This window comes from Semicossyphus pulcher, unplaced genomic scaffold (assembly GCF_022749685.1).
Source record: "Semicossyphus pulcher isolate SPU_LCO1_2020_fin unplaced genomic scaffold, fSemPul1.0.p SCAF_10, whole genome shotgun sequence".
NCBI classification, from domain to species: domain Eukaryota; kingdom Metazoa; phylum Chordata; class Actinopteri; order Labriformes; family Labridae; genus Semicossyphus; species Semicossyphus pulcher.
The window spans coordinates 16,386,469-16,412,198 of record NW_027211604.1 but is presented as its reverse complement, the minus strand read 5'-3'; the positions used below and the strand labels follow the sequence as shown (position 1 = coordinate 16,412,198).

At 42.2% G+C, this 25,730-nt stretch overlaps 1 protein-coding gene across 1 annotated transcript; it reads left to right on the top strand.

The window, feature by feature from the left end:
• The first annotated feature begins 6,884 nt into the window (after nt 1–6,884).
• Nucleotides 6,885–24,903, top strand: LOC138599645 (proto-oncogene DBL). Its single transcript, XM_069671399.1, has 26 exons — nt 6,885–6,944; nt 8,492–8,626; nt 8,895–9,011; nt 9,226–9,375; nt 9,488–9,612; nt 9,763–9,877; nt 9,958–10,077; nt 11,647–11,838; nt 11,991–12,182; nt 12,262–12,442; nt 12,989–13,077; nt 13,610–13,710; nt 13,807–13,873; nt 14,443–14,558; nt 14,720–14,789; nt 14,888–14,980; nt 15,207–15,299; nt 16,816–16,941; nt 17,206–17,421; nt 17,657–17,749; nt 17,882–17,960; nt 18,116–18,161; nt 21,070–21,167; nt 21,458–21,570; nt 21,833–21,945; nt 22,066–24,903. Exons 1-26 carry the CDS (start codon nt 6,894–6,896, stop codon nt 22,145–22,147), a joined length of 2,973 nt encoding a protein of 990 aa, XP_069527500.1. The 5' UTR covers nt 6,885–6,893; the 3' UTR covers nt 22,148–24,903.
• The last annotated feature ends 827 nt before the right edge of the window (nt 24,904–25,730 follow it).

Sequence of the window (25,730 nt, the reverse complement as noted above, 5' to 3'; positions counted from 1 at the left end):
CCCAAATAGCTCATTACCAGTGTTTCTGACTAAAAGCCCATTTGAACCGACGCATCGACTGATTAATCCTTTTGCAAACCTCAGATTAACACTTTAAAAACTGCTTGACACATTCAGTAGTTGGCTGACACGGGTCAAAGGATCCAAGTATGAGATGGTACCGCTTTAATGCGAGTGCTTTAGCTAGTTTTAGTTACTTAGAGAAAAGAGCCAAATCTTTCCATTAAGATTCATTTGATGATTAGATTTGGACAAAGAAAGTATAAGAATATACAAAGACCTGTTTGCCTTTTATTACAGTTTAATTTTTCAATTTTAAACCAGAAAAGACTTCCTGAGCACAGATGACATGAAGAAAATAAAAAAGTAAAATACTTACTTTGCCATCTCTAAAAGATGATCAGGAGATTTCTGTTTGAAAAGAAAGAAAACTTTAGGTTATTAGGAGGTCACAGCATCAATCAAATATTGCTATTCAAAAGTGGACCCCACACCATCTGTCAGCTTTCTGCAGTGATGTTTTGTTTTTAGGCAACACAAGGTCAATCCCTAATAAGATTACACCATCAGTGTTCAGGGCTCCTGATCCAAATCTGTTATTCTGCATCTGCTAACTGGCCCTCATCCAGCAGACGCCAAGTTTCACACCAAACTCCCTGCCACATTTACACCACAAACACACGATATTATGTCACTATGGAACGGCAATGCCAAGTCGTTACTTGCGTGGACTATTCAAGGGCGGTTAAATGGATAAAACCCATTCAGTAACTTGCTGTAGTCTTCCTGGGGACATAATGAGACACTAAGTCCTAACAGTAGCTCTTTATAGCTCTGTAATGGGGATTACTACAGGGCGGTTTGGAGAGTGTAAGCATGTGTTTTATTCTTGTTCATGAAACATTTCAGAATGAACTGAAGTGCTTTACTGTCTGGTTTAACCTGAGGCAGTTTGATCTTACTCACTTGTGCGTTTTAGAGATTATTTATAAAATGCTGGTATCTTGAGTTTCATTGACTAAGGGCTTAATTAATCATTTCCCCTTTACACACAGTGTTCCTGCCTCAGCTTGAGGCCTGGTGGACCTGAGATGAACACTGTAGGAACTGACTGCGTTATATAACAAGCTGTGTTGGCATTGAAACATTGCATGCAACGTTTCACATGTTCGGTATAGCAAAATAATATAACCTCTGTCTTTTAATATTTCCAATGGGTGGTTTAAGCTTTCCAGTTTGGAAATGCCGAGGTGGGCGGATACATGTAGACTGAACCTCCAAATTCAAACCAACCGTGTGGATTCAGGACCACTGAAAGATGCAGCACAGGCCCATTCCTCAATTCTGACTGGTTAATAGTTAGGTAACTCACAAATGCTCACCTGTAGCTCAGCAACAATACATATCAATGACAGCACACGTTCCTTTTGTGTATTACTGCATGTTTTTACGAAACTACACTTGATGTTAATGCTTGCATGTTGGCTGAAGATACTTGATCAAATAAGACACCTGATGATTCATTCAATCTAAACTTATCTCAGGAACTGTCTTATATCTGTATTTCTGAAACGACAGAAAATGATTAGCCTTACTTGTAACTTAACTGATATCTGCCTGCACTTGGCACTCAGCAACGGAGATTAAATTCAGCACGGTCTAACAATAGGTATTCCGAGAACATAAGCTCATGTAACTACAAACCTAATTCAATCATTTAGGCTTTAGTCTTAAAAATACAGCTGCTGTATCTAAACGCCTAAACATCATCCTGGTATATCGCTTTAACATTTAGCGAGATGTTAATTTATCCGAGATGCTTTGTTTAGTCTGTAAGATGGCCTGTAAGAGACGGCGCTGTGTGAGGACTAATAACATTACTCACTGATAGTCAGCTGCAAGTTTCTTAAAGTAAGAGCCCATGTAGAGTTCCCTTATCGGCTTATTCTATTAAAAAAATAAAACTCTGCATCTTCCTCAAGTTAAAGCGTCAGACAACAGCTGTATTTCATTAGCATCACCACCATGAAGAAGAAGAACTCTTACCTCTTCTCAGCTGTCTGCGAGCTCGGCCTGAGTGAAGAGTATACGATCTCCAGCAGGTGATCTGCCTTTTTATACCCGCAGCCTCTCTCTAAACATCATTCAGGCTTAGCTGGTTCATTGTCGCTGTCGTTGCCTGCTTCTTAATCCAGTTAAGTAATCAGAGGATAGCTTTTTTGGACTACAAAGGGTTTAATAATACCAGCGAGTTCAATCACAGGCACAGACGAACAACCCTGCAGCCGCCACATGTCTGTGCTAGTTGTAGAGTGTTAATCTCCTCTGAACAAACCAAACAATCAAGTCCGCTTTCATTCTGAGGGGAGAGTCAAGTTTTAGGCCTTTTCAAATCAGGGTTAGTATCTCCGAGAGACATCACGGGGCTTTTATTTTGTCAAAAACATGAGGTTTGCTGCTTGATGTGTGGATTAACTTGGGTTTAATAATAGATGTAGACTTTCTAATATTAGCCTGATCTATCTGTGAGCTGCACCTGTTTAAACAAGGGGTTAAACTGTGTCCTTAATAAGGAACAAAAACAATATACAGGGCGTTTGATATATTTAGGTCTTTGTGGAGCAGTGTGGAGATTCCCAGTATTCAAGTCCGTCTGACCTGAGCAGATTAAGGCTTCCTAGTCACATTACAGCACAGATGATTTGAGCATTGACTACAAAGTCAAGAGTAAGCTGTCTTATTCAACCGTGTCTCAGTAACGTGCCAATGATTAATCAGAATCACTAGAAGAACGGATGACTTCTGACCTTAGGAGCTCCCGGGAAACCTCTGACAGGCCTGTTTTAATGAGCTCACGGGGAAAGTTTGAATCCGGAGTCAAGCTGTCGAGGTTTATTAAGCTACCAAATCTGCCAGACTGTTTTTCAACTGATACACTGAAGCATCATATAAGTTCTGTTTTTTGTTGTAAAGTGAAAATATTCTTTAACATAAACAGGTAAAGGGGGGTGCACGGTGGTGCCTCACAGCTAGATGCCTCACAGTTGGAACCCCAGTTCTGACAAAGGGGCCTTTCTGTGTGGAGTTTGCATGTTCTCCCCGTGCATGCGTGAGTTCCCTCCGGGTACCCCGGCTTCCTCCCACAGTCCAAAGACATGCTTCATTACTGACTCAAAATTGCCCGTAGGTCTGATTGTGAGTGTGAAAGGTTGCCTGTCTCTGTGTGTCAGCTCTGCGATTGACTGGCGATCAGTCCAGGGTGTACCCCTCCTCTCACCCAATGACAGCTGGGATAGGCTCCAGCCCCCCCACGACCCTGAAGTCCCTGGATGGATGGATAAACAGGTAAAATCTTTCATTAATTCATAAATATTTATTCATACTTGAGACATCATTGAGGCGTGACTCTCATTAAGGATAACATCAAATCTATTACAATATTACAAAGGAAAATTAACAAAGAAATTGAGAAAAATTAAAGATATAATCCCAAAGATTTTTCGAATAAATGTCTGTTAAGTCGTTATCTATCGCCGAATGAGTTAACACAATAGTGAGTGAGGCTATGGCCCACTGATGAAAGCCTTTGCATTTGCAGTATATAGTATTATTATGGACTGGGTGTCTGTGGTGACATTCGCAGAAAAAGTCGCAAGCGGCGTCCAGTTAGTGACGTGTTTTCCAGAGAGGGTAGGCGGAGCTTAGCAGCTGCTTTTCCGGTCTCTGCAAGTGTTGAGAGTAAACAGTAATCTACTATGGCTGAACAAACAAAGAAAAGATCGATGACTAAGGGAGCGAACTGTAGACGTCAAGTTATGTGGGACGTATGCGCCCGCAATTGCCTTTTATCGCCATAAGGGGCCGCCAAATAGAACGAAACTGAGAACTTCAAGATTATCACTTAAACTAAATAAAAAGCTGTTAAAAGTTTAGGATCAGGAGAGATAATTTGATCATTTAAGATCATTAAAATGTAACATGAACTACAGGTCTGTAAAAGCCCCCAACACTTGCAATTAGGGTAGAAAAATCTTCTAAAGATAAACTCAACAAGTTTGGTCATTTAAAAAAAAAAAGAGTTTTGAGGTTTACGATTATTTCTGCGATAATTGATCACAATTGACCACCGAGGACCAGATGACAACAACACAAATTTAATAATGTAGTTATATTTTAAATGTATTATTACAATAGGGGTAAATGCAGGTATACAAAAGGCATTAGTTGTAATCCAGTAAAGTTCCTTGAGTACGCCCCACAAGTCAAGGGTCACTGTGCTGTAATGACTATAGCTTGGCTGAGGTGCCAGTTCGAGCGCAGTGTTGCGTTAAAGCTTCATCAGCTTTATCGTCACACAGGTCGTTTTACTTGGCACGATCCAGAGGAAAAATAAAGCTTAAAACTGGGCAGGTTATTTCATTCAGCAGAACAAAATTATCCGTGACTGTATCAACTTTCTAGGCTACCGTTTTCCAGCTGGTTAAAATAAAACACAAAAGTAAGCTCAGGTTTTAGAAGCACACGTAACAGCACATCTTTGCTAAGCACAGTTTGCTTCCAGGAAAAGTGCAGCGTCTTTGGCTCTCAGCCCTTTTGATCTCCAACATGAACACAACGTGACAGAGTGATTCCCTCACAGCAGGATCTCCCGACACATGACCTTAAGACTATCTCGCACACTATTTGTACACAAAGAAAGAAAGAGAGAGGAAAGAAGATTATTCTTGTTTTTAACCTTTGGAGTGCTTTTATTCAAGATATCAACAACTAACTGAAAGTATGGGCTTGGCATGTAAATTTTATTTAAAATATCTGATAAAAAATTTACAGGATTAAACTAAAAAAATGGCAATACATGAATAAATCCTCTGAAATAGATGTATTACTTTGGTTTGGATGAAACGTATGTGTAATAACAACAGCATATATTTCTGACTCTTCTAGTGTCTTTAAAAAATGATAAAACCTTGCACTGGTCTGCTACCTGTATTAATCCAGTGACAGGTACATCATGACATGGTTTTGAAAACAGATAAACATATATAGAGTGAGACAGATGTCCTCTTACTACCTGGTTGTAAAAGCCCAAGTTGGCATTGGACCCATGTACTCAAAGGTTTTATTTAGGGCCAGCTAAGAGAAAGATAAGTGGCTGGCTGAGCCTTTTTAAATACCAAACAGTCAAGCCAAATGCACTGATCACATTGTGAAGTGTCACATGAGCAGCGTCAGCCAAAGGACACAAACTGCATAATAAATGATCTTTGGGTTAGGACAGCGATGAAATGAGGCACACCAATAAGATCATGAGGTATACATACACATCCAAGGTATTTCCCTCCGCTTTTATGCTGTTGTTGTCCTTTGCTGCTCAGTGTACATGCACAGAAATACATAAATATACTGCTACAAGTTCAATTAAATAAACATAAACATTAAATGACTCACCACATGTGTGTGTGTAGATGTATGTGTACAAGCACATATCTGGTAGGGGTTGGGCTGTTTGTGTGTAGCAGGTGCACATTTTTTTCACACAACAAATATCAACAAATAATATAAATATATATATACAAAGTAGCCACCGGATTTATAAGTGAAATTGTATGTATCTGTCTGCTTGGTCTGTATTTGAAGTTAACTTTGAGATATCAGGGACTGGAGGACAACAACATGTAAATAATTCTAACTATATCGTAACTATATAATAATTACAATGGAAAGACATTATCTAACCTGACCTGCATTTGGTGGGCCCCCTTCTAACGGCTGGGGGTCTGCCGTTGTTTGGCCCAGCCAGAAAGATAACATTTAAACAAGCTCCTCAGCCCCGCCCTCCACCATATCCTCATATTATCAGCAGTGTAGATCCAGTCAGCAACGCCTACGGCTCCTAACAGCCCCCACCCTGCAACCCCAACCTCACCTAACCCCACCACAACAAACACCCACACATCACTAAATGTGCATTCACACACCTCTCATTTCTCGAACAGATCATTTTCCTCTTCCTTCTGTTCATTTTATTTTCCTTGTTTGCTTAATTTCTGCTTTGGTAACGCCTGATCTTTTTGTCACTGTTTTTTATTGGTCGTGAAACTCCATGTTTTGTATGTGTTGTATTTCGTTTCACTTGTATTGTCTTCACATTTTCTCACAATAAAGAAAAAACAAAAAGACTTGGAGATAACAGGTCATACTAAATGCATCCAATAGGAGGTGAGTGGGAGGTTGTCAATGAAGACGAACAGCACAAAGTTTCAGCAAAGTCTTCTCACACTTTAACAGGTGTATAGCTGCTGTTTGGCACGAGGTGATCCCGCGTGGTTTACAGTTTCCTGAGTTCCAAGCGCCACCTAGTGGATCCATTCAGTGTTAATAAATCAATACACACTTTGCCTTAAATTTCACACCTAATAGATTATCAAGCTTCTCTGTCTTTTACTAAAGCAAAAGGGGGAAAGGTAAGGTAAAATTTAAGGTTCAAAAACATGAAGGCCGCTTATTTTTTTCATATTTTGCAAGGGGTCACATACAGGAAGTAGAATTGTTCTCAAATTATAAATACTCTAAAATCTAATGATGGTTTAGTTTTAGCCTACATCTTGAAATAATGTTAGGACTGGTATGTGTGCAGCGCTGCTGTAGAGCATGCAAACTTATTTTGGCTTTGACGTCAGGTGAGTGAAACACACCCCATCCTCCTCATCATCATCCTGCTCCAGAGCAGAAGTGCGTCTGCTGAGGTGTACACTCCGCGCGCCGCTCGGCCCGCCCGGACACTGCAGTGTAGGTTACCGTGCCATCGCTGCGGCTGCTCGCTCCCGACACCGCGTCCCGCTACAGACTTCCCGGGTCCGGGGAGAAGAGGGGAGAGGGAACCGCTAACAGCAATGGCCGAGTCCAACCCGCTGTGGGGGTTCCCCCGTCTGCGCCGGGCCGCGGTAAGCTCCGCCGGGAGGTGGGTAGGTGGGAGGCTAGTAGCGGGGCGGTGAGGATACTGCAGCAGAGGAGAGACGAGCTGTTCTGAGGACAGTTCAGTACTGCGACACAGAGGTTGGGATGAGCTAACAGTACAGTGCAAACTGCAGCAGATATTTAAAATACCTCATGGTGTAAAGTCTGCTCAGTTTTAAATCGCATTTCAATGTCAGAGTCTGTTCAGGGGACCGGGACAGGCCAATGACAAACGGGTTGTGTGTACGTGCGCGTGCGTCTGTGTGTGCTTGTGTTTGTTTGGGCTGCAACTGCAGAACAGCATGAGGCTGTATCAGGTTTGGCACTGCAGTCTGTAACTGTGGAGAGTCTTCAAGTCATGCAGCTTTATGTAACTGATGTGGGAATGTGTGTGACATACTTGATGCCCACTGATCTTAATGCAGCTGTGTAATGCAGAGTTTCTGACAAGTATGCAATCACACATTAACATCCATCATGGCTGCTGTAGAAGCAAATATTCAAGGTTCTTGTTGAGGACTTGGTTGATTATTTAGCATGTAGGCTTATAAACTGAAAGCCAGTGGTGAAATGTAGCTAAGTACATTTACTCAACTACAGTGGACTTTTGAGGTACTTGTAGCTACTTTACCTGTATATGCTTCTTTATACTTCTACTTCAACACATTTTGGAAGCATAAATTGACTTTTTTGCTCCACAACATTTATTTGATAACTTTAGTTAGTTTACAGATTACTATTATAAAAACAAAATAAAAATATAATGTAATAAAATCTGATATAATGTACCAGCAGTATATAAAGTAATCAAAATCAATCACAGCCTTCTAATTCTTGTGCCATGTTGCTCAAAGTTTAAATACAGATTTGAATATTATGCAAATACAGTAATTTATCTGTTATCTGTTTATAATTATACTGTGCCTTTAGTTGAAAGCGTGCCAATCAGGGACATTTTCTGGTGCAGGAAAAACTACATTGATATAAAGATAGGCACATGAAAGAGACACATCTTGTAGAAAATGGAGAAATGCTGGAACTAGATAGCAAGATCCACCAAATCCCGTTTGCGCTGACTCTGTAACATCCTGTAAAAGGAAGGTAGAGTTAGCAGAGATAAAAACAGCCCTGTATCTGTATAGAGACGGGAGCAGGAGAGAACTGTGAGGAAACAGCAGACTGAGTCAGAGGAGCTGACTGTCAGACTCCTCAGACTGACGCTGAGAGATGCTGATGCTGTGTTGAGCTCTGCTGGACTGCACGACTAACAGAATTCAGCTGTCAAAGTGTTCTGACTGACACCAGGACTCCTTTTATTCTGTCCTCCACTCCCCTGTAAACCCAGAAAACTCAGTTTACCCCACTTTCAGGTTGGCAATAAGATTCCCTTCAAAATGAAAGTATGTCACAGGGATCCTCGGTATTAAATCCTCGCTAGTCAGAGCCAAGTAATTGCTGTCTATAACTGATTAAGGTCTTGTAAATACATACGTGTTTACCTCTTTAATTTCTCTAAACAATCTTCTCCTTTCAGACCTCATTTCCTGGCAATCTGCACTTGGTCTTGGTGCTCCGCCCCACCGGCCTGTTAAGCTCCACTCCCAGTCCGTCTTCAAGCACTGACTTGGGCTTCCGCTTCAGCCAGGATGACTTCCTGTTAAAGATGCCGGTGAGAAGGGGTTTTAAACGGAGAAAGAGGGATGGAAGAAAATCTTTATCAATGGTTTACAGAATGTAAAACTTATTCCTGCTTGACACAACACACTGTCTTACTGTATATATTCTCTTCTCTAATGATTACAACCACCATCTATTGCAAACATGCTGCCAAAGAAACAGAAAGAAAAAATGATGATGTATTGGATCAATACAGTCACACAGTCCAGTACTGTCCTGGTGGCTGTGACAGTGGTTGCTTTGTGTCTGTGTGCTTGTAGGTGGTGATGCTGCGTTCAGTGGGAGACCTGCTGCGCTACATCGATGAAAACCACCTGACATCAGACTTCACTGCGAAAGTGGAGTACTGCCAGAGCGACTGGATCGTCCTCCGCACGGTATGCACCTCTGATGTGTCTGTAAAATAAACAACACAAGAAACGGAACTAGCAACTCAACCACTATCAATACTGCCTGATTTACTAGACAGCAGCAGACAGGAAAATATTTGTTCTTGTATTTAATGGTTTGGCGGAAACTACTTCTCCCCACGTAGAACACTTGGTTTTTAGTTTTTCTTATATGTGTGGAAATGTGTCTCTGTGTGTTTAGGCTATAGAGACCTTTGCGGTGACAGTGAAGGAGATCGCCCAGCTGCTGCAGGGCTTTGGATCAGAGCTGTCTGAGACCGAGCTTCCAGACGAAGCGAATGCCATTGAGTTCCTGCTGCACTCACACACGCACCGATACAGACAGATGAAGGTTGCCGCTGGCTGCTCTTCCTCACTCTGTCTTCTTTAGTATTTGATTTACTGTGCGTACTCTTTTGCGTTTGGTTTCATCTGTCTTATCTTGCTTGTCTCTTTGTTTTCAGGACGATATCAGGAATGTGCTGAAAGAGGGACGTCTGCTGCTGTCCAACCTGGAAACTGTCAAGGCCTCTAAGAGAGATGTAGAGGAGGAGAGGGACATTAGAGGAGACATGGACACTGTCCAAAGGTGCAGAGTTAACACTGCTTCTGAGAATATAATTGGACACAAGACAAGATTTTTAATTGGTGTAGCACAAGGGACATATTCTTCGTTTGACACCAACATCTTATCTTAACAGGCAGCTTGTGTTAATGTCTGCGTGCACATATGTTTCAGGCTCCTGGCCCAGCTCAGAGACATGGAGGAGGCGTTCGACGGCTTCTTCGAGAAACACCACCTGAAGCTGCAGCAGTACCTCCAGCTGCTGCACTATGAACTGAGTTTCCAGCAGGTGAGGTGATTGCTCCTATATGCCCCACGTCTCTGTTATACTACTGTGAGGATTAACTGTGTGTGTGCTTCTGTGTGTAGATGGATGAGGTGCTGGAGAGGATCACAGACCAGGAGAAGGAGATCGCCTTTGCGGGAACCACGATGGTCCAGACAGAGCAGCTACTGAGAGACCTGGAGACGCTGGATGCACGCGCTCAGGTCACACGCACAGTCACACAACATGCAAAAAATCATAGTCTGAGATCTGGGTAGGAGGAAGTGGCCGACGAGAACAAAACGCTTTTATAATAACCCTCATGTGATTGTTTGTCTGATGAAACTCTGATGTTACGGCTTTTAAAATGTCTATAAGATCAGATAAAACTTTATTAACCCCCAAGGAAAGTACAGTGCCAGATAGCTGCAAATGTGTACATACGTATGATCTATATATGATAATATCATTAGAATTCTACAAAATTGATGCCTTAAAGTAATAATTAAATGGTTTAAGTGACTCAGTCAGTGCTCTGAATATACTCACACAGCGGCCATTTTCCTCTGATGTCACGCTCAGGGTGGAAATCTCAAATCTCACAATCATTATCATTTCACTGCTTCTCTGTTGATCAGCAACCACAAAGCTTCTGTACAGTGAAAGGCAGACGGAAATCTCGCCACATTTTAAGTTAAACAACCTTTGTGCTAACCAAATTAGCAAGGGTCAGACAACAGCTAATGTTAGCATTTAGCCACTTAGTAGCTAATATTACCGTTGGCTAGGAATTGGATGAAAGCTGCTATTACGTTTGGTAGTGCTACATGGTAGAATAGGAGAGGCTTTAACTCCTAGCTAACGTGGTGTTAGCATTAGCTAGCTACTAATGTAATATAAGCTAGGAAGAGGTTGAATGCTAGCTTTAGCTGCTGTCTAACGGTAGGTCACGGATTAACACATATGTTGTTTTACTTTGAAATATGTCCCTCTTGATTTTACTATCGTTTATCTTTTAAGTTGCTCATCAATCATGAAGCAGTGGAATGTTTATTGTCAGATATTACACCAATCAGCCAAAACATTGTGACCATTGACAGGTCGAGTGAATAACATTGATTATCTTGTTACAGTGGCACCCGGCAGTAGGTGGGGTATGTTAGGCAGAAAGTGAACATGTTGTACTCGAAGTTGATGTGTTGGAAGCAGCAAAAATGGACAAGCGTGAGGATGAGAGCTACTTTGCTAAGGGCCAAATTGTGATGCTAGACGACTGGGTCAGAGCATCTCCAAAACTGCAGCTCTTGTGGAGCCCATGCCTCGAAAGGTCAGGGCTTGTTTTGGTGGCAAAAGGAGGGCCTACACAATATTAGGCAGGTGGAACTTCATAGTGGCAAAATGGCTACTATGTAAATATGATGAATAAGCCCTGTTAATGGTTCTAAAAATTAAAACAAAGACTTTTAAAGCTTGTGTTTTTAAGCTTTGCTTCTTGCGCCTCCTCTCCTCGTCTAGTTTTTTTTCATTGTACTTTTTTCTTTCTCTTCCAATCACCTGTTTTGGCTAGTGTCCCTGTCAGCTGTATACATGTGTTTGCAATGTAAGAACAGCTTCGATCTGTTTCCTGCAAACCATAATTGTCTTCTTGCACCAGAAGACAACACCTCTAGATGTGTGGGAACATGAAACCCAAATGAAAATTAGCTTATATAAATGTAACTGATGTTAATACAAGATGAGGTGTGCTGAAAAGTGTCCAACCCAAACCTCGATGTGTGTGTTTTGTGGTTCAGGAGGAGATGGCTCGAGCCCAGGTTGTTATCCTCCACGGTCACCAGCTTGCCGCCAACCACCACTACGCCCTGGCGCTCATCGTCCAGCGCTGCAACGAGCTGCGACATCACTGTGACGTCATCACTAACGCCATACGCACCAAGCGGTCCTCGCTCGCTCGTTCACGAGACCTGCTGCTCCGCCTGGAGGGGGTAAAAGTGCCACGAGGAGACAAATATTCAAGCAAACACACGTTCTTTATTTAATCAAATTTAAATACCTTATTTAAACATAAAATGTGCCAGTGGGATCGATCATCCACATGTGTTTACTTGTGTTGTGTCTTCTATCTGTGTGTGTGCAGGCCCTTCGCTGGTGTGATGAGGGCGCCTATCTTCTAGCGAGTCAAATGGTGGACAAGTTTCAAACCAGAGAGGGAGCTCAGGAGGCGTTGCATTACCTCAGCTGTCACCAGGAGAGGGCGCCATCTGCACTGAAAAACAACCAGGACCATCTGAGCCTGGAGTTTGAAGCCATACTCACCCCACAGCTGCAGGTTACAGACCGCTACTGAAGCAAAATCACACAACAATTACCCACAAGCCACCTCATCTCACATTTTTCTGCCTTTCTAGTCCCAGATCTCCATGGTGACAGAGAAGCTGAACTCGATGCAGTCCATGATCAGAAACAGAGAGCAGTGTCTGAGGAGGCTGGCAGATGTTCAGGTCAGACCGATTCAGCTGGTGGCCCCCAGGCCCGAACCCGACCAGACCTCACAGCGCTGCAAGTCTCCCCTCTTCTCCCCCAAACATGGTACATCCCCCAACAACGGCCACTTTCCCTCACAGTGATCAGAAATAAAATCAGAAATATGTTTTTTAAATCTCCTCATCTCTTTGCTGGTTTTTTTTACACTTCACAATATAATCTCAAAGATTTCAGTTTCGGTCCCTTTGGCAGCACCTAATGACCAAAATGAAAAAAAAGGGTAATTGCAGGACACTTCCCAATTTAACCGGACATCCACGGTTGTAACTCTTGATTTTCCTCGCTGACGGTCGCTTTCCTTTGTAGACTGTTTGCCTTCATCTGAGCTTCTTTGTTTGTTCAGCCATAGTAGATGACTGTTTACTCGCAACACTTTTACTCGCAACAGGCTCCGCCTACCCCGTCTGGCAGACCAACCACTGCTGGGTGATGGAAAATGCGTGAAAATCTCTCCTGTTTACACCCTTCTCATTGCATTTGACATTTAGTACCATGTTTGGTTCCCTTTTGTAAATGTCCTGTGCAGTCTTTTTTCTGCATTTGCTCTATTCTCCATCATCAACAGGTATGTATGTGTGGTTCTCTCCACAGGTGTAGACTTTAACGTCCTGAACTCCAAGTTTTCCTTTGACCTGCTTCCTGGCAAGAGAGCCGCAAGGAAGAACAACAGCCAACGCAAGGTGTGTGTTTGTGTTTTAAGTCCACAGCTACACATTTCTCATTGTAAGGCCCTCTGTGCTATATTATTCTCTTGTGATAGCTGTATATGAGACCAGTAGATCATACTTTACTTACTCTGATAAGGCACACATCATCAGGAGATAAAAGTATGCAGCTGCACACCGTACAGAAATTGAGGAGGCGTTCGAGGCTCAGATTCTGGCAGGCGGGCTCAGACAGGAGACTGTGCTGAAGTGCAAAAAGCTCACCACTGCTGAATATGAATAAGTGGTTAGTTATGTGCGAACATGAACAAGTTATGAGAGCAGACTTTATGGATGTGGAGCTATTTTGTAACATCGTCATGAACTTCTGAAAGTGGCCAGAGATCTCTTAGTTTAGGTATGGGTTAGTATGGAAGTGTCACTGCTTTGTTTGCTCTTAATGGTCTATTAACGTCCTGATGTCATTGACTAAAATATGTCAGAACTTGTCTTACAAATGTGTCCAAGGCTCCGGGCTTAAATATTAGTTTCCTGTGTGTTTTGTCAGATCGAGGTGATGCATGATTTCCAAGGAAACCGCAGCTGTCTGTACGGCTCCACCACTGAGACAGAGTCAGAGACAGAGGACAATCCAGAGCAGGTCACACGGTGAGCATCTTTCAGTTGACACAGTCTTGAACTGTTTTGTGTGCGACTTTTCTTTAGCTTTGCACTCAGGTTTTGTCTCATTTTCCCTCCTTCCAGCCACATCATGAAGGAACTGATCGCTACAGAGAGGATCTATGTGGACGAGCTGCTCTCGGTCCTTCTGGTGAGTTTTATTGAAGTTTACTTTATGACACAGCGCAGAGAGACAGAACGTATTTGGAAAAGGAATAAGAAGAATTACTGCAAATCCCTGGCTGACTGGGAATTCACACTGATACATCCTCTACATCTCCTTTCTACTTCCTTTTTCCTTTCCCCTCCCCTTCTTCTCTTCATTTTTTTTTTCCTCCGGCCTTTTTCCTTTCCTTTGTCCTTTCATGTTTCCTCTGTTTTTCCTTTCTCATTCCTACTCTTCTTTCACCACTGGTTCTCCTTTGTCCTCTCCTCTTCTTTCTCTCATCCACTTCTCCCCTCGCCTCTCCTCTATCCTCTCTCTTCTTCATGTATTTCCCCTCTTATGTTCCTTTTACCCTCCCGTTTGTCTTTTCCTCTCTTCCACTTGTCCTTTATTCTCCCATCACCTTTCTCCTTGCTTCACTCCCCTCCCCTCCTCTCGTCTGCCTGTTTTCCTTTACTTCTCCTTTCTCCACTCCATTTTCACATCCTCATTCACCCTCTACTGTCCTCTCTCCTCTCCTCTCCTCTCCTCTCCTCTCCTCTCCTCTATATCAGGGCTACAGGGCAGAAATGGAGGATCCATCCATGTCTAATCTTCTTCCTTCAGCTCTGCGCAGCCAGAAGGACGTTCTGTTTGGCAACATGCCCGAGATTTACCAGCTCCACAGCAGGCAAGACGCACACACACACATACACACACACACACACACACACACACACACACACACACACACACACTGAGTGCACAAGCTGTCACACAGTTGTCCTTGTCTCTCCATTTCTTCATGCCAGTCCCGTTCCTTTTAATTTTCCTCTTGGATTCTCTGCTCAGGATCTTCCTCCAGGATCTGCAGGGGTGCCTTGACACGCCGGAGAGGGTGGGGGCTTGTTTCCTGAAGCGGGTGAGGAAACACGAAGAGAAACATGACTTTTTATGAAGTTAAACAACATTACATATCTAAGTGTGAAAATGTGTTTGTGTGTGTGTTTGTGTGAGCAGAAAGAGAAGTTCCAGGTGTATGAGCGTTACTGCCAAAACAAGCCTCGCTCTGAGTTGCTATGGAGACAGTGCTCTGATTCGCTGTTCTTTCAGGTAGATACAATATTTACCATCATTCACACAGTCCCACATTGATGGAGTGAAAGTTGTTTGGATTAGTCATGGCCATGATTTTGAGATATGATATTTGCTTGTGAAGGTCTCTCTCTCTCTCTGTCTCTGTCTCTCTCTCTCTCTGCCTCTCTCTCTCTCTGCCTCTCTCTCTGCCTCTCTCTCTCTCTGTCTCTCTCTCTGTCTGTCTCTCTCTCTCTCTCTGTAGGAGTGCCAGAAGAAGCTGGACCACAAGCTGGGTCTGGACTCTTACCTTCTGAAACCAGTCCAGCGTCTGACCAAGTACCAGCTGCTCCTCAAGGTTCTGTACATTCATCCTGAACCCATCACTGGTGGAGGGTCCTGTAGAAATGCTGCTCACACAATGACATGCATGTTGATAAGATTAGTAAGAACCAGTGAGAAGGTGAAGCAAAGCATCTCTTAGTGTGTTTGCTTCATCTTCTTTAATAGGAAAAATGCAACCATCGAGTGTTTTTCTTGTATGCATCTCTTCCAGTTAGGACTCTGTGTTAGACTGGAACCTTTCAGCTCTTTTCTTTTCAGGCATTATCAATGTCTGCAGAGCAAAATGTCTGAGGAAGCTTGAACAAATCAGAGCCACCAAGCCTGTGACGGTCAGGTAGCTCGTTCCAACATTCAATTCATGTCCCGACTAGTTCACAATAATAATAATAAGAAAAGGTTTTGTGCTTCATTATTTGATGGGCAAATGAGAAAACATCCAGCTCATTTTGGATTCAAAACAATCCACATCATCGGCAGCCATATTGCTTGTTTATTAAATATATTTATATTAAAGGAGCAATTCGCCCCTGGAAAAAGCCACTGTCAGTCAAAGCTGGTGTTGGTAATCGATAGAAGCAATAATATTTGAAATTGGCGCCATAGCTGTGGAGAAAGTTATACAAACAGCTCGTGGTTTCGCCAATCCTAGATTCCTACAACACCCAGGGTGCATTGCGCCCCTCCCTCTGAAAGGAACGGCCCAGTGAGAGACGCTGGAGTGAAATACTACCGTTTTCACTGCAGGCAATGGCTCAGAGCGGTACAGAATCCAATATACAACGAGAATATACCGGTGGATTGTCTAAAAAATCTTCTGGTCTGCAGTCTACATTTCAAACCTGACGTTTCTGAATGAGACATGAGATAGGAGGCTGGCGGAGGTTTTCCAGGGCCCATTGGAGAAGCGGATCCTTCAAAGGCACAGAGTGAAATAGCTTTTTTTTCCTACCATAATGGCATTAGCTCCCCATAATAGCATGAGGTTGAAAATCGGCAAACTGGCCCTTTAAGTAAATGGTTGTGATTGGCCCGACCTGAATCTGGTCACATGGAAATCTGTCTTAACGGGAGCGGGACAGGCTCTCAGGCTAACAAAGTTCATTACTATGTAAAAATTGTGGTGAACAGCCTTAATTACAGTATTACAATGAAGCTTAATATCAGCATCATTTGATCCAAAGTAAACATTGAAAGAAAAAGTCTAAAGCATGTTTGCAGTTCTGTGGGAGTGTATATGTTTACCATGTTAACCATCTTAGCGTGTTAGCATGCTAGCATTAGCTAATTAGCTAAGTTACAAAATAACATATTTTAAGCTGATAGCAGCACTTCATGCAAAGCTAATCAGAAATCAGTGCACTTCATCTTTAGGGGCACATAAATCAGTGTTAAGCCAGTTTCAAGACATCTCAAACAGGCACAGGCAGGAACTTACACGTAAACATTCATACTGACAAACATAAAAGCACACTAGATTAGATAAACTGAACATCACTAACCTGTTACACTGTGACTCTGTTCTTCCTCAGGAGCTGCTGAAGCACTGCACGGAGGTGCGATACCGCTGTGAGCTGCAGGAGGCTCTGAACTCAATGCTGGAGCTGCTCAAGTCTGTCAACGACTCCATGCATCAAATAGCCATCACGGGATATCAGGTACCGATCAGTCAAATCAATGGTTATGATGTATTGTGCAGTCATTTCACTGGGAGCCAGATTTATGAGACATGATTATCAGAGATTCATCACTTGCTCTGCTCTGCTCTGACTACAATGCAGCTACTATATCTGGTTAGACCAGAGTAAGGGTTGTGAATAACAAACAGTTCATGTGTTAGTTTTGTCTATTTTCATTTCTCACTTGTTGGTACAGTACATTTATGATACTGTCTTCTCCATCCACTTGTCCGTCTGTGACAGGGTGATCTGAGCCAGCTGGGCCGGGTGGTGTTGCAGGGGGGCTTCAGCGTGTGGATCAGCCATAAGAGGGCAGCGGTGCGGATGAAGGAGCTGGCCAGGTTCAAGCCCATGCAGAGACATCTCTTCCTCTACGACCACGCCCTCCTCTTCTGCAAGCGCCGGGACGAGGACTCTCACGACAGGACGCCTTTCTACAGCTTCAAATCCTGCCTCAGAGTAACAATAACTCACACGCCACGCCTGGCTACATCCAGTGCCAGCTAGTTCAACAGCCCTATAATAAATCCCTCCTTATAGGAGCTTATCACATTATGTTTTTACACCGTCAGTTCAAGGCAGACTCTGAACTGGTCATTTGTTTGAATTGTGCAGAATAATATGGTGTAATCCTCAGTGGTAATTTATAATGAAGGTTTTCATGAAGTGTAATTATTTTTCTGTCCTTCTGTAGATGAGCGCTGTGGGAATCACAGAAACGGTGAAAGGAGATGTGAAGAAATTTGAAATCTGGTACAGCGGCAGAGAAGTAGTCTACATAGTTCAGGTATTTCATCTTTTGCTTACCAATTTATAGCTCTTCTTTTATAACATTCTGTCTCTGTGTCTGTATCGCAAACTTGTTTACTCACACACCTCTCTTGTGTTATTGTTTTTGTGTGTGTGATGGTCTGTTCAGGCTCCCACAGTAGAGGTCAAAGTTGCCTGGCTTACAGAGATTCGAAAAATCCTCACCAACCAGCAGAGACTGCGTCAAGGTTTCTATTACTTTAAGACTAATGTGCTGCCTCTTTGTTACTTCTCTCTTTGAAATATCTGAATTTAATTTGTTTTTCGTTAAAGATTTTTTCATAGAAATGTTGTTATATTTAAGCCACATTTCTGTCTCCTCTGTCCCGTCTCCTTCTCTCAGATGAGACTCCTTCTCTCCCACTTTCAGACAACCCCCTCTCTGACAGGTAATTCTCCCTGCATGACCTCACTGTCATACTGTTTGTGGTGGTAGGAATGGGTGCTCTCACTTTTAATCTATTCTTAATTCAGGAATTCATTTAAAACTTGACACCTGAAGGAAAAGGTGTCCCTCACATAGCAACCTTCCATGTTATTTGTTGTAAGAAAGCATCACACGGTTATCTGCTCTCAGGATGTGAATGTCATTGAATGAGTTTGCACATGCGCAATGTGTGTACAATTAACATATAAGCATCTTTGTCATCACCCTTGAGCATCACTGTCCGTGGTGCTGAAACTCATACGACTGAATTCAGCACCATGGACAGAGCTACACAGTCCCCGATTGGAAGGTTTGAAGTGTTGACCATAATTGAGAAGCAGTTCTTGAACTCCTTGCCAGGCTTCTCAAACAGTTCTTATGTCAGCTTGACACCTGTGTTATTGATCCTGGTATAAAACAAACACTTCACAGGGTGACATGTTTCTTAAGAGCACTTTGTGAAACTGTCTGATATTGAAAACATGGAAACTGTATTAGAGGTTTTCTAATATCTTACAGTTTTTGCTCGGGTGTTTGTGAGTCATTGAAGTACTGCTTCTTTATGATGGTGTCAATGTTGGAGCTGGGAGATTGGAACATGCGGTTGGTGGGCGTATGATAGCACCGTTATGTTCACTGATAGCATGCAAGCATGTTAATCATTTATAAATGACCAAGTCCTCTGATTTTCATAATAAACAACATGTTTTTTGGACCACTTGTAGGGGAAGATTATTAACACTGGCAGGTCAAATATTTGTGCTTTCTTTTTCAACAAATTATATGGAAAGTCCATAACCAATTATAAACAGATCTTAACAACTATGGGTCATATACTCAAATCCTGATACAACTCACTCCTCTGAGCAATGGACTTTAATTATTCTCCTTAAACGATTTAAAACACCGACAGCTTTAACTTGTTTCTGATCAGTCTGACCCAGCACTCTGCAGCTCTATATACAACGTAAATACATCAAACATGCATTCAATGCAATTTAAGAAATCTACACATCCATCCATCCATTCATCCATTATCTATACCGCTTATCCTGTTCAGGGTCGCGGTCTTGCATCTCATTGAGCGAGAAGCGGGGTACACCCTGGACTAATCGCCAGTCAATCACAGGGCCGACACATAGAGACAGACATCCTTTCACACTCACACCCACAGCTACGGACAATTTTGAGTCACCAATGAACCTAACAAGCATGTCTTTGGACTGTGGGAGGAATCAAATCAAATCAAATCAAATTTTATTTGTATAGCGCCAAATCATAACCAGAGTTATCTCGAGACACTTTACAGAAAGAGCAGGTCTAGACCGACTCTTTGTTAAATTATTTAAAGAGAGGCCCAACATGAATCCACCATGAGTAGCACTTATTCGGCACATTGGCAAGGAAAAACGTTTAACAGGCAGAAACCTCGAGCAGAACCAGACTCATGTTGAACAGCCATCTGCCTTGACTGGAAGCCGGAGTACCTGGAGGGAACCAACGCATGCACGTGGAGAACATGCAAACTCCACACAGAAAGGCCCACTACAACCGAACCGTGATTCAAACCACTCCACCCCTGTGCAGCCCAATTTAAGAAAATACAAACCTTTTTGGAAAACTTAAAATTACTTTTTGCGACACATTTGAAAATTTGAAATCTTCTTGGGCTTAAGGGTTTGGGAGTCAGAGAGCAATGAAGTGGACTGACACATGCTGGTTCTGGACTTTTCATTGGATTTGTTGACAAAAGAAAATAACTCCAGTTTTATCCTTTAAAGAGAGTGTATTATGCTGTTTCACATTTTAAGACATATATATAACGTTACAATGTTGGATGTCCAGACTAAACGTGGGTGAAGTTTCAAATCTGTAGGTGAAAGTATGTTGGAGTAATCCCCAGACTTCTCAGCTCAGTCTGCAGGCTGCTGTGAACGCCAGGTTTCAGGCAGTTTTTTCACACGCTCAGCAGGCTTCGGAGAGCTGGCCAATCAGAAGAAAGTGGGCTTGTAGGGGCGGGGTTTCTTAAAGGGACAGAGCTGACTGAGTCGTTTCAGGCAGAGGCTGTATGAGGGCCTGCACAGAGCACCAGTGTGAGAAAAATGAGGATTTTTTTTAACTGTAAATTATGTTAAGCTACTAAACAGTGAGAGTGAAATATGAAGCTTGAAATCAGCATAATACCCCCCTTTAAATGGATACATGAAGACTCATCAGAGCATGAGATAATCATGATCAGAGACTGTGAGGTGTTCTGATTCCAGATGGAGGATGAGATGCTGCGTATGTTTGTCACAACTTGATTTTTTTGTTACATGATGTAGGCGAATGTCACAAAGCATTTGTAAGTAATAATAGTGTTTTGCTGTATTTAAGAGATGGTCACGCCGAGACATCAGGCAAAATGTGAACCAATATTTACCTTTTGATTGTTTTTTTTAAAGAATGTACTTTAAAAGGACAGACTACACCCATCTACTACTTAAAGCAGGTTAAACCACACTTATTATGTGCAAATGCTGTTTAAAGGGGGCCTGGTATGTCTGCAGAATACTGTGTACTCTAACTTATATTTCCATGTATTTCAGTGATCTCTGATGTTATTGATATTTCAGTTTTAAACTCAAACATCCTTTGAAATCAGACGCTGAAATATATGTGATCGTGACCTTAACGGAATGCTGTTTTATTTTACAGAATGTGGATGAGCTCGTTTTGTGACACAGTGGATGTTGTTGTTGTTTTGTTGTTGTTGTTTTTGTTCGTTGTGGTCGTGTCTTGGTGATGCGGTTTAGTGCATCAGAGGTGTGTGTGTCGTGGGGCGGAGCGTCGGTGGGAGGCTGCTCAGCGTGTCTCCCTGTTCCTCACAGCTCCTCGGCAACAAGCCACTCCTACAGGCACCAAGGGGAGGAGTCAGTACACACCAGCCCCGCCCACTCGGACCCTGTGGTTCACTCACCTCGACGCAGTGAGTCACCAGAAGAGATAAACACAAAAATTGCCTTTAACAATCACTTTATGGCCTTTGTTGTTTATTATTTGTTGTTTTGTGTTTGATTAGCGGTGAGAAATTTAAACTACAAGTTTTATTTTTCATTATTGTCTTAATGGGAGTTACATTTCCTAAAGCAGAAACAGTATTTTGTGTGGAATAATAAATATATGATATAGAGATAATGAAGTATTTTTCATCAGCACCCTCGATCAGTGATTAAAAAGTGTATGCCAAAGTTGTCTCAGCTGACTTGTCTCCTGCAGCGTGGCCTGTTCCCGCTCACTCTGTGGCGATCTGTGAAGGCCTGGAGGACTGGGGAGCTACCGACCTCTCCAACATATCAGACTCAGACGAGGAGGATCAGCCCGCGCCCCTGGTGAGAAACTAGGGGGATAACTTTTGTTGTAACCCCGCTGAATTTGAGAATATGGAGGCTAGGATACAGGTCCTGTCTGAACTGGGTGATGGGACAAAAGCAAACTACTGTCTGGATGAAGTTGTCCATCTCTTTCTGCCCTACCTTGGCAGGCTCATATTAGACAAGAGCTGATCTTGAACTATGTATCTATATCTCTTTGTTGGTTGGGGTTGTGCACGTGGAAAACACTTCATGTTTTACTTGTTGTCTTCTGTTCCAGGTGGCGGGCAGGTACAGGGTCATGGTGGAGAGCAGCATGGCCAGCACTGATGACATCATCTTTAACTCTGGTGATGTCATCCAGCTGCTTCATGAGGAAGTGTCAGGAATGTGGTAAAATAGACTTAAGTATTTCAGAAATGTTAATTATAGACATTCACCTGCAAACAATCCTGTGGATGGAAAACTAGTAACGTAATATTTTAACATGTGTGTGTGTGTGTGTGATCCCAGGATGGTGAGGAATGTAAGTCGTGGTGAAGAGGGGCGTGTTCTACCTGAGGACCTGCACAGGATTCTGGGAGAGACCTGCTGAGAGCCAATCAGAACAGAGGATAGATGGCGCCCGTCTCCTTACTCCTCTGGTTTCGTTAGCTTATTGGGCTCAACCTTTTTACACACACACACAAACACACACACACACACACACATAATCCATCAAGTTCCTGACCAAAAGTCAAAGGGTATCTGACTCTGCCGATGCATTCATCAGACCATCGGGTTGAAGCACATCAACCGTATGTTTTAAGTCTTCAAACGACTGTGACACTTTCACCTCAGACAGCTGTAAACTACAGGACGGACCTCAGAAGAATGTAACAATGCAAAGCACACATGTTGGACCTCACAGAACCGGCGCCTCCTTTACTTAATCCGTCTTTTCCAGCATAATACAGTGGAGTTATTGGACCTGGGGTAAAAACAGGGGGGTTTATTCATACGAACATAATGGACTATTGTTTAAGACTTTTATCATTTCTATTTTCTTATGAAATATCACAGGACTCGTGTGTATGCTTTCTAACATATCATTACTGTTCATGTGCCAAACAGCTCAGCTAATTGTTGTGGCTTCTTTTTGACTCACATAGGAGAATAGCTTTACCTCGTGGTATTACAGTTTTCAGTAGATTTAAACCCTCGTACATCAGCCAGCTACGTCTTTAAGACGGTGTGCATGTGACGTTGACTTTAACCCAAACTGGCCATGGTTAATTCACCTCTCAGTGGCAAACAAACCTTTTAGCATTGGCCAGATGATGATGTCGGACATTAAGCAAGGCAAGGAAGGGGCTGCATTCCTAATCCCATACTTCCATAATGTGTGGTATGCCAGAAAAAGATTGAGTGTGCCCAAATACATGTGTGTTAAATGCAGTTTGCCAAAAATACCAGGATGTTCTGCTACATCCGGTCGCATTTTGCAAAGCAAAAATTTTCCTTGAAAATATTTTAATTTTTCGCCACACACTTCGACAGATGTACTGAGCAAGGGGGTCAAAGGTCAAGAGGCAACCAAAGACTGCAGTCTAGACCTGCTCGGCAAGTGTCATCACATGGCCTCTGACGTAATTTTGCTCTATATAGACATAAAACAAAGATTGATTATTACAAAAAAGTATGTCCTTATTGTATTCATACTGTATGCAAAGCCCTTACTTTGAAAGGGCAGCTGCAGTACGTGCTAGTAGTAAAATTAATGAGTATAAGATTTGGACAAGCAGGGTAAGAAACGTGGCAATATTAAGCAAAGGCATTACAGGTGTTCTCATTCATAGCAGACATAGCAGTTTGTTTGCCACTCAGAGGAGGTGCTGAGGGATTTAAATGTCAAAATGCATTCCCTTTTATAGATCTTTTTTTCAACATGTCATAACAGGAAATGTGCAGGAGTGATTAAAAACATGAATAACGGCTGCGGTGTAGTAAGCCTGGTTCTCGTGCACTGTGCCTCAGTGGAGAGCGTAGATGGAGCAGAGCCATTAGAACGTTTCCAGTTCCTCTTGTGCGTCTCCTGTTATGACAAGTGGAAATGTTCCCATAAAAAAGAAAAGTGTATTGATGCAGCGTTCTGGTCGGCAGCACTGCAGCACTCATGCAGGATGAACACTGTGCACTAGCACTTCTACGTTTGCTGGCATCATAGCTGGCTGTTGTTACTCAGCCGTCAAATGTGCTGAGCTCTAAAACATAATGCGGATTTCAAAAGTGACTGAATTTGTCTACTTATTGTTACTTTTTCTGCTGTTATGGTGAAAATGTGTTTTTATTTGTTGGTTAATTCTGAAACTCTTCCATCAAATGAATCTCGTGCAGCTGTTGTGACCACTGGGATGCTTTTACTGAGCTTTACATTCTGTTAATTTGCTGCTCTGCATGGACAAATCACTGCACACGCCTATTGCATTTTGTCTGCCTGTACTGCTTTTTTACACCAACAGGAGAACTATGCTCAGTGTTGGGTAGTAACTGTAAATATAGTAGTGTAGAGCCGAACTATTACAGTTACAGTGTTGATACCTGAAATATTTATGTTAGATTCAGTGAGCTGAAGAATAAGGAAAGATCACTTCCTGTTCTCAAACTGCCCGGACTGATCATCTTTACACTGTTAAACAACTTGGGAACAAAGTGTGACAAGTGGTGATTGAAGCACTGCCAATTTACCGCCATATTGACTGAGGGTTTCTCTCTGACGGGCAGACTAAAGTTACCCACAGCTTGTGGAGTTGAACTGCACTGAACTGTGAATAATGTAAATGGTACAAATCTAAATTTTAGATGTTAAACAACTTTGTACAATAGACGTTTGGTCGTTCAGATGTTGACACTCACTATTAAGTGACAATAGATTCCCACAGTATCAGCCGTCTTTGGATGATATAAGTCTCATCCCACTGGTAACACTCACCCTAAAGGTAACTCTATGTTGATTAATTGTCACTGTTCATGACACACACACACACACACACACACACACACACACACACACACACACACAGTGGGGACATTTCAGTCACTTGACAGTGAGTGTCAGTCTGTCTAAAAAAGAATTTTAATAATAATAATTAGAAAACATTAATTCATGTTGAATTCATTTGTAACCACTCTCAACAGGCTGTAACATCAGAAGTTATTAATAGACATGTTCAGTCAGGCTAGTCAGTCTTTTTCACACTTTTGCTCATTTTGCACTGTTTTTATATTTTGAATCATTGTGAAAGCTTGTACATTAATGCATAATGTATATGATTATTTATTTTATTTAAAATATAAGCACAGGATTATTTAATTTGACTCCACCTGACTGATGTGATTTCTTCTCTACATGATTTAGGTGCAAATCCAAATTTACAAATGTGCATTTGCTTTAGGATCTACAGTATTCTCTGAACTGTGCCTTTACTACCTTGGCTGCACAAGTACAAGGATTATCTGTTTTATCTGTATAAAGGCTCATATGGTAGTTTCAAGCCTCCCAATTGCCCGGTTAAAGTTATTACATTATGCTGTTATTACAGACCCAACACTTCCTGTATTTGTTTCAAATTAGAAGCCTGATTCCCTTCCAGCACTTGAAACGCAGCTTCTGCCATCATGTAGCAGTTGTACCAAACGACTAAATACAGTTTGGCTGGGACATAAAAAAAACCCACACTCAATTACTCACTAACTTATTTAATTGGAGACCATGCTTTTATGCGACTACAAGCGATTTGCCTATTTCAGGAAACATGGTCATTAAAAATGAGCTACTCAAGATTAGATCCAATATTTTTCTTGCATTCACTTTCACTTTAAAAGTGCTAATCTTGAAGATCTCAGTTTTGTTCTCTTTGGCGTCAAGCGGTAATTGCAGGAGCACACTTCCCAGATATCCAGACAGTGTTGCATGTGTGACGTCCACGGTTGGCTCCGGTTGTAACTCTTGATTTTCATCGCTGACGGTCGCTTTCCTTTTTAGACTGTTTGCCTTCATCTGAGCGTCGAATTTGTTTCTTTTTCTTTGGATTCTCACTTATTTTTGAAGTTGTATTTGTAGTCATCGATCTTTTCTTTGTTTGTTCAGCCATAGTAGATTACTGTTTACTCGCAACACTTGCAGAGACCGGAAAAGC